This window comes from Myodes glareolus, chromosome 25 (genome assembly GCF_982192425.1).
Source record: "Myodes glareolus chromosome 25, mMyoGla1.1, whole genome shotgun sequence".
Classification (NCBI taxonomy): Eukaryota; Metazoa; Chordata; class Mammalia; order Rodentia; family Cricetidae; genus Myodes; species Myodes glareolus.
In genome coordinates, this window is record NC_142050.1 from 36291994 (window position 1) to 36304709 (window position 12716).

Consider the following 12716-nt stretch of genomic DNA (forward strand, 5'->3'; position numbering starts at 1 on the left):
GAGTGAATGATTCATCAACAAAAAGAGGAGTAAGATTCTGGGTGTGGGCAAACCCCTGAAAACCCAGCGTGGCTGAGACAAGGAGAGGCCTCTTCTCCAGGGTCTTTTGTTTTACCTTTTTCTTTTTTTTTTTTTTTAAAAATATGATTTATGTATCTTTATTTTATGTGCATTGGTGTGAAGGTGTCAGATCCCCTGGAACTGGATTTTCAGACAGTTGTGAGCTGCCATATGGGTGCTGGGAATTGAACCTGGGTCCTCTGGAAGAGCAGTCAGTGCTCTTAACCACTGAGCCATTTCTCCAGCCCCTTGTTTTACCTTTTTCAAGACAGGGTTTCTGTGTGTGGTCTTGGCTATCCTGGAATTCACTCTGCAGACCAGGCTAACAAACGTCGAACTAATAGAGATTCTCCTGCCACTGTCTCCCGAGTGCTGGAATTAAAGACAGGCGCCACCACTGCCAGGCTCCTTTCCCCATTCCTAACTGGAATCCATCGGTGTCAATACAAAGCTAGTTTGAAAGGCTCTGCAGCCACAGACACCGGGCAGAAAGAAGCATCTCCTCTAAGTCCTAAGGGCAGACAACATAGCCAGTAGATGGAGCAGTTTACAGGTGTGAAGCCCTTGTGTTGTTCCCAGAGGGAAAAAAAACAAGACAGTTAGGCCAAGGCCTAACACCCACAGCCCAACACAGGCCACTGAAGTCCAGACGCGCAGGTTTATAGAGCAATGCCAAGAACATCTCAACAAAAGCGTGTGAGGAGCTGCAATCCTGGCTCGCTCTACGCCAGCACAAACCTTTTCCATATCTGTTCTCCAAACCTCCATACAAAATCCACTCGAAGTTATTCTGACAGATATAATCCACATGAACACGGTTTGTTGCGTGAAACAGGCGCATCTCGGTTTTATTCCTACTCTTCATCATTAACGCTTTCCTAATATGGAGAAATGTGAGCTTCAGTACCAGGAACACCGGGCCGGCAAGAGCGCCAACCGCTGAGCGTGAGAACCTGAGTTCAATCACCTGGACTCAAGGGTGGGGGTGGGGCCCGCAATGCCCAGCAAGTTGTCTTATGACATGCATGCATGTCCCACACCCTCGCCCCACATAAATAAATGCAAAAATAAAATAAAGTCAATACTCCCCTCTCAGTCTACTGTAATAACATGGCCCCAAACGAGGTCTGATTACGTCACCTCTCAAAAGCCTGGAAGAGTTGTTCATTCCAGATCCTCTTTATCTTTGCAATCTTGTGATATTTCATGGACGCTTTAAAAAGTTCGCTTATTTTGACATACTCCACGTCGTGGGTATTGAGTTCTAACAACTGGGGGAAAAAAATCAGATGTTTAAATGTTAATTAGGAAATTCTGAAAACCTGCTATATCCACACACGTGGCCGCCCTGTGCCATGACCACCACTGTTCTCGGAGAGAGAGGCTGGCTCTCTCTCCATAAATCTGTCCATTCAGGCCAAGCTATATGGGGTGTGACTTAGTTCAGAGACTCAGGAAGCCCAGACTCCAGAACCAACCAGCGACAGAGCGATCGGAGGAACCTATGGAGCACCACCAGACTGGAGCCGGTTGTGAAGGCCGCATAGACTTGTCCCAGTGTGTCAGGCTGGTGACAGAGGAGGCACACGGAGCTGGGCAACTGTTACTCTCCGAGTTCCTGTTTTCTTATCAGTGTTGCTGTGATCTCACAGGGTTACTATAAGAACCTAAAAGTGACACTTATCCTGAACACAGTGAGATACTCTGAGAGCAGCCGTTTCCGGGGAAAGTGTCACAATCGTATAGACAGACACCTGCCTTTGAATCTGGACCTGCTGCAGAAGACGCAGCTCCTTCATTCCGATAACAAACCCATAGACTTAATAACGCAAAGCATTTGCCCCACCTTTAAAACAAGTAGAACCAAGTACCTCGTATCTGCTGGAAGGAAACTTGCTAATGTTCCTCTGGGGAAGAGCATCCAGGGTCAGAGCCTCCTCTGCCTGGGGCATCACTGGCTGCCAGCTATAAAGACAGAAGGAAGAATCACTAGGTTCCCTTTCTTTCTACCCACAACAGGCAGCCAGAAAGTCAGGGCTTCCTGGAAACACATTGTTGACTTCTGTATTTCCTCTGGACCACCCCTGAAAATTCCTGGTTCCAGTAACCACGGCTTTTAAAAAGGGTGTAATTAAGTAATATAAATGCTCTTTCCCACCGTTTTATACTGTAAAGGCACTGGGCAGATGAGATCGCTCAGTTGGTATGGTTGCTTGCATGCAGGACTGATAATCTGAGTCTGATTGTTGGATCCTTCCAGGTTAGAGGAGAGAACCGACTCTTCAGGATTTGTCCCCACCTCGTGTGTGTGTGTGTGTGTGAACTTCCTTACACACGCGTATGTGCATTGTAACTTCCTTACCATGTGATAGATATAGAAAGACATAGTGGAAAAGATCTTCCTTTCTATAGAAACTGAATTTCGGGGTGGGAAGACCAGAACAACCAGAATAATGAGCAGAAACATCAGAATAACTGCAGACTTCCCCTAATGTCAGCAAATAGGGCAGTAAGATGCTACACATCTTAATAAGAACAGCCCTTGTGCTCATTCTTGACCACAAGAAAAAAAACCCAGTCTGGACCCCATTAGTCCTCAAAAATCACCAGATGTGGTGGTAGTGCATGCCTTTGATCCCAGCATTCAGAAGGCAGAGGCAGGCAGATCTCTGTGAGTTTGAGGCCAACTTGGTCTACAAAGTGAATTCCAAGACAGCCAGGGCTACACAGAGAAACCCTGTCTTGAAAAACAAAAAAAGAAACAAGCAAAAAAACCAAAAACGCAAAATTTCAAAATCTCGTAACCTACCTAGAGAAGCCACCCATAAAATGACCCCATTAGAATACAATGGAGTATATGCTCATAGATCGCACTACCCATTTTAATTTTTTTAAACCACATTTTAAAAACAGAGGGAAATCGGATTGGAGGTGGCAGAATCATACAGAACTCTGTGAGTTTGGAGCCAGCCTGGTCTACAGATTGAAATTAAGGCCAGCTAAGACTACATATCTCAAAAACAAAGCAAGAGAGAGAGAGAGAGAGAGAGAGAGAGAGAGAGAGAGAGAGAGAATGAGAATGTGGGCGTGGACTGGGGAGATGGCTCACTGGAGAAAGTGAGGACCTGAGTTTGGATGCCCTGCACCCACATAAAAACCTGTACGTGGCAGCACCCTCCCTGCCACACAGCACAGGCAGGAAGGCGGAGACAAGCGTGTTCCAAAAACTCTCCAGACAGTCTAGCTGATGTGCATGCTCCAGTTTCAGTGAGTAGCTGCGTCTCAAGTGATTGAGGAAAACATACCACTGTCAATTTCTGCCTTCTACCCACACCAGAATGGGTGAGACCACACAGTCACATACACGCGTGTGCACACACACAAGCATGTGCACGCGCTTGTGTGCGCACAAGGAGTTTGTTTGTTTTTCAAGACAGGGTTTCTCTGTGTGGCTTTGGAACCTGTCCTGGAACTTGCCCTGTAGACCAGGCTGGCCTTGAACTCACAGAGATTTGCCAGCCTCTGCTCCTGAGGGATTAAAGGAATGAACCAGCTAAATGCACTACACAGACCTTGTTTGGCTGTCATTCCTGAGCACCTGCCCCACCAGCCACTGTTCCCAGGGTCTGAAGGTGTACCTCAGCAATGAGCAGAGCGTGGCTGGTGAGGGCCGTGTGCCCAAAGCCCAGAGGCTAAGGGTGTGAACTTAGGGGACCAGAGTTGGGTCTCAGACCTGGTCACCAGGCTGTTTCATGCTGCAGTACTGGCACCCACTCTCTGCCCATCCCATGTCTGAGCTCTACCTAGATGTTATTTCCCACGTTACCTCATGGTAACCTGCCTCGGACCCTTACAACCACAAGAATCTACAAACAGCTTGATTTTACACCTGCCTTGAAACCGGATTCATATCACCACACACCCCCCGGGGGGAAAAAATCCAACCGCAAGGTTCGTGAACAATGAGATTTTACTGAGTTTCACAGCAGACAGGCAAGTTACAATGAATTCCCCACAGCAAAACCCGCCTTGAAATGCCCCATTGGTATACAATGATTACAAGTCAATTAAAACTCAAACCAGTGCCTTTAGCCAACTTTATCTTTCTCTAAAGTCCTAACTAGGCTGCCGGCTCAAGCCCTTTTCTCAGCCTCCCTGCCTCTAGAAACCACACAGCACAATCAAAGACAGAGAGAAAACCCACAGCAAAACAGAAACCCAGTGTGTTCAGTACTTGGTAGGCACACCAGCTGGTCCAGTCACAGCTGAAGAACAGAGTGTGGATGGATGAGACCTGCCTAGAAGCCCCTGTGAAAGAAGGGCAAATGCTGGTCTCCTGGTATCGGATCCCTCCCACCCTACATCCAAGACCAAAAAAAAAAAAAAAAAAAAAAAAGGGCTTAATGGAGGGCCTGCTCTCCTGACCCCTTGGTCCGAGCCTCTCACTCATGGCATGTTGCTTAACAACGAAATGGGAACTTCCCGAGAACACAGACTCCAGAAGTGTGGCGCACGGTGGCAGCGTGGCAAGGTGAGGGCCCAAGCATCTCAGACACCTGCCAGCTAAGCGGCTGCCCAACACTTACTCTGGACCTCTTCTCCTCTGCTCCACATCCTTCCACGACACAAACACCGGCCTTCGGACAACACACCGTTGGGTCTTGGAAGCGATGTTTGTCTGAATCATCCCTGTGGACAGAAAAAAATAAAATAAAAATCAAGACTCAATCCTAGGAAATGACTCCCCCCCCAGAAGTCATTTGTACAGCTAACATTCATGACTGAATCTTAAATGCACAAAATAGAGTGGTTTTAGATTTTAAAAAGAAAGGAAGGAAGGAAGGAAGGAAGGAAGGAAGGAAGGAAGGAAGGAAGGAAGAGAAAGCAACAACAACAATAACAACAACAAAAGACCCCACACACTATGAAATGTTTTCAATCGTAGACCTGGCTCTAAATTCCAAGAATGACCTTTTTCAAAAAGCAAATTACCATGTATTGTTAGAGGGTAAAATAATGTCTCGCTTGGAAATTAAATAACTTATCACAAAGCCAAACCTATCCAGAAACCCCACCTGAAGAATTGTCCGACACAGACCAGCATATAAATGCTCGTAGGCATCATTATAACCAAACACTGGAAAACAAACCCGATGTCCACCAACGAATAAATGGAAAAACCATAGCATGTGTTTATAATGGAATATTATTCAGCAAATAAAAATAAAGAACTATATTTGCAGCAAGATAAACGATTCTAAAAAGAAAGAAAAAAAAGAAAAAAAAAACCCAGCAATATGAAAAATGCATACTTTATTAATATGACGTTTTAGAAACAGTAGAACTGACCTACAGGAACTTAGAGCAAACCAGCCACTGCTTGTCGTGGAGTAAAAGACAGGGTCAGAGGTTGTAAAAGAGGCAGGACAAACTTTCCAGACAGACAGAAATGTTGTGTGTCTCAGTTAGTGTGGTTGTTCCATGAAGTTACTCATTGACTGTCAACCAACCGCACAAGTGAAATGAATCCATTTTACTGAGACAACTTAGACTCAGTAAACAGTGATACAACAAAACAAACATGACAGTGGGGGTAAACTGATCTTGAAGCAATGCTTCTCAAACCCTTCCCATGGCTCTGAGTCCCCTCACCTACAAGGCAGCTCATGAGCGTCTGACTCCAGTTCTGGGTGGTGTTCCAATACCCTCTCCTGGCCTCCATGGGCACCGGGCACAAATATGACGCACGATTTTATTACATGCAGGCAAAATATCCATACATATGTAAATTTAAAAATATGTTTTAAACCAAGGACTTCAGAGATGGCTCAGGGGCTGACAGTGCGTGCTGTTCTTGCAGCATCCACATTAAAAATCAATTTACACTTTAAATGAAACATACAAATCAGAAAATAAATGTAAAATACAACAGTCATGGTTTTGTTAGCTTTACTTTGAGGGGGTTATTTTGTATTGGCATAGGATCTCACTACTAGCCATGGAACTCACGGAGAGTCTCCTGCCTCTGACTCTCAAGTGAAGGGGATTAAAGACATGCCCTAGGTAGCCCCCTTCCACTTCTTTCTTTCTTTTTTGTTTTTGTTTGAGACAGGATTTGTACAGCCTTGGCTGGAACTCACTCTGTAGTCCAGGCTGGCCTTGAACTCTGAGATCTGCCTGCCTCTGCCTCCCAAGTGCTGGGCTTGAAGGCCTGTACCACCACCGTCTGGCCCCAGTTAGTTTTTAATACCTAGTTTTTATAATCATAATTTCTAACAATAGCCATGGTATGGTCTGGCAATTTGACACAAACCTAGACACATCTGGGAAGAGGGAACTGCCTCCATCAGATTAACCTGTGGACGTGTCTGGGGCATTTTCTTTTTTGTTATGTTTATTTGAGACGGTTTCTCTGTGTACTCCCGGCTGTCCTGGAACTTGCTCTGTAGACGCTGTCCTGGAACTTGCTCTGTAGACGAGGATGGCAGCAAACTCACAGCTGTCTCTGCATCCCTGGGAGGTACTTTTTAAATTGCCAATTTCGTGAGAGGGCCTAGCCCACTGTGGGGAGTGCCCTGCTCAGGCAGAGGAACTATTCTGTATGAAAGCTATCTGAGCAAGCCACGGGAAGCAAGGCAGCAAGCGGCACTTCTCCATGGCTTTGCTTCACACTCCTGCCCTGGCTTCCTAAACCCTTCAGTCCCCAAATTGCTTTTGGTCATGGTGTTTATCCTAAGAACAGGGATACAAACTAGGACCACTGTCCTAGTATCCCACTGACATCTGATCCTCTTAATTTATTTACTCACCGTTTTTTGTTTTTTTTTTTTTTTTTCCTAGCGTATATAGAGGAAATGAAGCAGTGGGTACTTTCCAGCCTGTCTTGGTGTGAATGCCAGGCTGATTTCCAAAAATCGTTGGCATAATAATAATCCCTAAAGTTACGTTGTTTGCGGCACAATAAACAGACTCAGATCTCAGAGACCACCCGGGAGAGCCAAGGACTTGAGGAAGGATCAGGTCTGCACACCTGGCTCTGTGCGTGTCTGACCACATGCAGGCCTGTCCCTGAGGCACAGCGCACCGAAGCACTTTCAAAGGGAAGCTGGTTCCAGCCCTCATTTCTTCCTCCCTCAATGTGCAGGCAGACTGGTGGAAGCTACCCCAAGATCTTCCTACAGAGGTTCAAATGAACATCGTGGCAGAAAACAAAGTGTGGTGGCAGGCCACGTGCCTGAGTGGAGGTGATAAATGAAATCCCTGATCAACAGGCAGAGCATGAAGCCAAGAGCAAGTTTTGAAGTCTAAGGGTGCCCAGAGGATCAAGACTCCATTGTCGTCACCAGCAACTCACCAAGCGCACCCCCAGAATCAGAAACATACTCTGAGAGAGCTGAAGAACCCCTAGAGACTTCTTGTCCAAACTTCTGATCCCTCAAGAGAGAGGTGACAGAAAGAGTCAGAACATGGATCTGACGGCCACCAGCCGCGCCACTCTCAGACACAGACGGTTCCCACGCGAAAAAAGACCCTTGACCCTGGGTGTGGCAATGCGCGTGGACTGTCTACTTGTGTCCTCAGTGCCAGATTCCACAGACATTCCACACTACGAAAGACAGGAACTCACCTTGGAAGCTCAATTCGTAGCTTTGTGAACCGGCCTGAAACGGCACAACAACTCCCCTGGGACAGGACCGGAACAAAGACTCCAGGTACGGAGAGCTGATGTTGGAGCGGGGATGGCCTTTGCTCTATATGCAGAAAAAGTTAAGAACACACAGGTAAATATGTGAGGGTAGGTTTTTGGGACAGAAATCTCTACTATTCTCTTACACAGTTTGCTTTAAGCGACAGGACTAGCATGCTCTCTCCCGAGCCAGGTTCAAGAACTTCCCACCTGACACCAAGTCACAGAGCTGGAGAGAACACTGTCTGTAGAAACGGATGATACTTTTGGGGGCTGCCGGCAGACTGTGACTGCGATTTTCTTTTCTTTTTAAAAAATATTTATTTATTTATTATGTATACAATATTCTGTCTGTGTGTATACCTGAAGGTCAGAAGAGGGCACCAGACCTCATTACAGATGGTTGTGAGTCACATGTGGTTGCTGGGAATTGAACTCAGGACCTCTGGAAGAGCGAGCAATGCTCTTAACCACTGAGCCATCTCTCTAGCCCCTGCAATTTTCTTTTTACACCACCTAGACAATACAAACTCATCTGCAGCCGCTGGGACAGAATCGATAGTCTTGTGTGAGTCAGGACATCATGGGCACTTTGCAGTTGTAGTAAAGAAGCCTTTCCAATACTCCTACAAGTTCTAGGTGCCAACAGGGATGCTGCTGTTCAAATATAAATGACCTGGCTCTCTCTTCTGCCTTCAACACCGGTAAGCAGTGTAAGCAGGTCCTCCAGCCAGGCAGTTACACGGAAGACGCATTGGGCTTGCCACCCACTGAGGCTGTGTTTAAAGGGGCTTGGATACTCAAGAACCATAGACTTCATCTCTGGTTTTTGAGGCATCTAGGAAGAATGCAAGCCTCAGAATGGGAGGGGAAAGACAGGTGTCAAAACTAAGCCCCTGGGGCTGGGGAGATGGCTCAGAGGTTAGGAGCACTGGCTGTTCTTCCAAAGGTCCTGAGTTCAATTCCCAGCAAACACGTGGTGGCTCACAATCATCTGTAATGAGATCTGGGGCTGTCTCCTGACATGCAGGAGGCGTCCATGCAGTCAAATACTGTATACATAATAAATAAATCCCAACAAAACAAACAAATAAAAAACAAAACAAACGAACAAGCAAAAAACTAAGCTGCCACTCCGCTGCATTGGTTCTGCAGTAAGAGCAGACTGGATGTAAAACCCTACATTCAGGGGCTCCCAATAAAACAGTTGCAAAACATTTCCTTGAGAACCAGAGCATAGTGGCTGAAGACAGGAATCCTGCCGACTGCCCTCATGGGGAGAGGCTCATGATTCCTTTAGCGATATTCAGTTTTCTACTAAGCCTCTCCTTCCTTTCCCCCGTCCCTAAGGAAAGGCCCACCAAATGTCCACCAGGAGAGGGCCTTGGAATAGAAGCACTGAGGAAAATGTCCTAGGGCAAAGGGCCTACATGCATGTCGATGCGACTGTACTTTGACGTCATACTTGGCTGGAACATAAAAAGAATCTGCATCCGGTGTGATGAGAACTCTGCTGCAAGGATGCTCCACAGGCCATGGGAAAGAGCAGATTGACAAGGGGGCAAGACATCAAGTCTTTTAGACCATTTCAAAAAGGCAACTCTGCCTGCTCCTCTTTGCTTATTTAGGTTCCTGGGGGGATTCGTCGATAAAACGTGTGTGCTGCTAACACCCTTTGTGCTGCTGAACTAACATGGAAGGACCCTGCTTGCAGAGGGCCCCTGCCCCAGCACACTTGTCCTCTCCATGGGGGACATTAACATTTAGCAGAAACACTGGTGTCTCTGCTGAGGCATACCTGCGCTCCCCACAGAGGTGGTGGGGATTTTCTTTCTTTGCTTTAGCAGGCAGCTCCATTGCCCCTCACTTCTAACACGAAAGCTCACACTGCCCATTCTTTGTCCTTCCTTTACTCTTGTGTAGTGACACTTCAACTGTATTTTAATAACTAGAGACTGCCTGAAGATCTGAGAGTAAAACAGACCAACTAGTCAGCCTTACAGACCAGGTTATGGTAACACACACCTTCAATTTCAGTAGCAATAATGACACACACCTTTAATCCCAGTAAGCACATCAGTTGCCATAGAAACTGGGTGGTGCATGTCTTTAATGATGGTGTTGCACACCTTTAATCCCAGCCCTAGAGTATTATACTCTCAGCTTCATTTGTTTCTTTCAATGTCACTTTGATTTGAAGACCTTTCTCTCTCTGTTTCCTCCCTCCTACCCCAATTTATAAACCTATGAATCAAAGGAAGAGACATTTTTACACAAAAGGACAGATGCTCAGCGTATCCAGACTTCGGTTCCTCTTTACTATGTCCCCATGGTGGGTCAGGCTAGAATCTTCTAGTCCAACCCTTGAAGTACGTATAAATCCAAACTCTGACTGAATGTGAGTGACCAAATTTGGTTCGTATGGTCCTAAATATAACCCCAGAAGCACAGACACTGAGAGAAACAATTAATAAATGGGACCTCCTGAAACTGAAAAAGCTTCTGTAAAGCAAAGGACACGGTCAACAAGACAAAATGACAGCCTACAGAATAGGAAAAGATCTTCACCAACCCCACATCAAACAGAGGTCTGATCTCCAAAATAAAAAAAGAACTCAAGAAATTGGTCATCAAAAGAACAAATAATCAAATAAAAAAATGGAGTACAGACCTAAACAGAGAGCTCTCAACAGAGGAATCTAAAATGGCTGAAAGACACTTAAGGAAAACTGTTCAATATCCTTAGTCATCAGAGAAATGAAAATCAAAACAACTCTGAGATTCTCTCTTACACCTGTAAGAATGGCCAAGATCAAAAACATTGATGATAACCAATGCTGGAGAGGTTATGGGGGTAAAGGGAACACTTCTTCATTGCTGGTGGGAATACAAGCTGGTACAGCCCCCTTTGGATATCAGTTTGGCGATTTCTCAGAAAATTAGGGAACAACCTTCCTCAAAACCCAGCAATACCACTTTTGAGTATATACCCAAAGGATGTTCAATCGTACCATAAAGACATGCACTCAACTATGTTCATAGCAGCATTGTTTGTCATAGTCAGAACCTGGAAACAACCTAAATGCCCCATGACTAAAGAAAGGATAAGGAAAATGTAGTACATTTACACAATGGAGTACTACGCAGCAGAAAAAATTACATCTTGAAATTTGCAGGCAAATGTATAGGTCTAGGAAACATCATATTGAGTGAAGTAACCCAGACTCAGAAAGACAACTATCATATGTACTCACTCATAAATGACTTTTAGACATAAAGCAAAGAAAAACCAGCCTACAAATCACAATCCCAGAGAACCTAGACAACACTGAGGACCCTAAGAGAGACATACATGGATCTAATCTACATCGGAAGTAGAAAAAGACAAGATCTCCTGAGTAAATTGGAAGAATGGGGCCCATGGGAGAGGGTTGAATGGGGGTGGGAGAGGAAGGGAGGGGAGCAGAAAAAAATGTCGAACTCAATAAATCAATTTAAAAAAAAAAAAGACATTCTGCTGGTATGACCATCGCTGAGACACCGGCATCACTCTCCTAACTCCCCACTGCCGCTGTCTATGCTGGCCGTGCATTTGGAATGGACACACAGAAAGCTGGTTCATCCTTTGGAATGGCTGCTCTTTCTCCAGGTCTGAGTTCGGTTCCCAGCAACCACAAGGTGGCGCACAACCATCTATAATGGGACCTCTGCTCTTTCTCCAGGTCTGAGTTCGGTTCCCAGCAACCATGGTGGCTCACAACCATCTATAATGGGACCTGACGCCCTCTTCTGGCATCAACACGTATAATGTAGAGCACTCGGACATAAAATGTAAATGACTAAAATTAAAAGAAAAAAGAAAGAACGAGGAAAAGGGACATTATTGAATTGTGTCTCCCAAGTGTCCTGAAAAATAACATGTTTGTGTTCCTCAATTCTCCTAGAGTATACTGGAACTGGAACACCCCACCCTTGTACCACCCCCCACTACCACCCCGCCCCCTACCACCAAACACACACACACAGGTTTCTCTTTTATACCCACTCTCCAAGGATAGGATCGTTGCCTTCAAACATTCTGTTAATAGTGCTTTGGCTTTTTCCCCTTGTGCTAGTTTGAATGTAATCGTCCCCCATAATCTCATAGGAAAAGGCATGGTTGGAGGAAGTGTGTCACTGTGGGCTTTGAGGGGTGGGCTTTGAGGTCTGCTATGCTCAGTCTATGTCCAGTGTAGACACAGACTCCTTCTGTTGTCTGCCAATCCAGATGTAGAACTCCCAGTTCCACATCTGCCTGCATGCCAAAGACTGAACCTCTGAAGTACCAGCCACCCCAATTAAATGCTTTCCTGTGTAAGAGCTGTCATGTGTCTCTTCACAGCAACAGAAACCCTAAGACAGCCCTAAGGGGAAAGTGGTACTCACCTCATCCCCATACTGTACATATCTGTTAAATTCATTCTTCCAGTACCAGAGCCACGTGGTGCTGAAGACAGAATTCTCTGACTGTGGCACAAACGAAGGAGTGGAGAGGCGTCGGATGGGATAGGAACCACAGGTCATCTTCTGGAAATTGATCTGATGGATTCCTATCAAAATGCTGAAAGTAAAAGGAAAAAAATTAAGTAAACTCTTCAATGACCTCTGCCTCCAACATTCTGGTCATCCCTACCATAAACATGGAATTTAAATTTTAGGGCTGTAATGGATCTTTAAATGTTCTTTCTCTATTTCTGTCTCTTTCATTCTAAATGGTACAGGGGATGGAGCCTAAATTTTCTCTGTACAGCTTCTGGTCTTACACATAATAGAAAAACTGAAACAGAGACAGGTAACTTGTCTGCACTACATATGGAACGGTTTCCTAATACTGCATTCCTCCTTGGTATGGTGGTGGACTTTAATCCCAGCCCTCTAGAGGTTGAGGCGGATGCATCACTGTGAGTGTGAGGCCACCCTGGTCTACCTA

At 45.6% G+C, this 12716-nt stretch overlaps 1 protein-coding gene across 1 annotated transcript in view; it reads right to left on the reverse strand.

Annotated features, from left to right (window-relative positions):
* The window catches only part of Zc3hav1 (zinc finger CCCH-type containing, antiviral 1), a 46199-nt gene that overhangs the window by 5066 nt on the left and 28417 nt on the right, over positions 1-12716 (reverse strand). The window contains exons 7-12 of the mRNA XM_085683832.2: positions 12173-12347; positions 7688-7811; positions 4647-4749; positions 1932-2025; positions 1201-1331; positions 799-938 (exon numbers count right to left, since the gene is read on the reverse strand). Of these exons, the coding sequence (XP_085539958.2) occupies positions 799-938; positions 1201-1331; positions 1932-2025; positions 4647-4749; positions 7688-7811; positions 12173-12347 (767 nt within the window). The remainder of the gene's footprint in view (positions 1-798; positions 939-1200; positions 1332-1931; positions 2026-4646; positions 4750-7687; positions 7812-12172; positions 12348-12716) is intronic.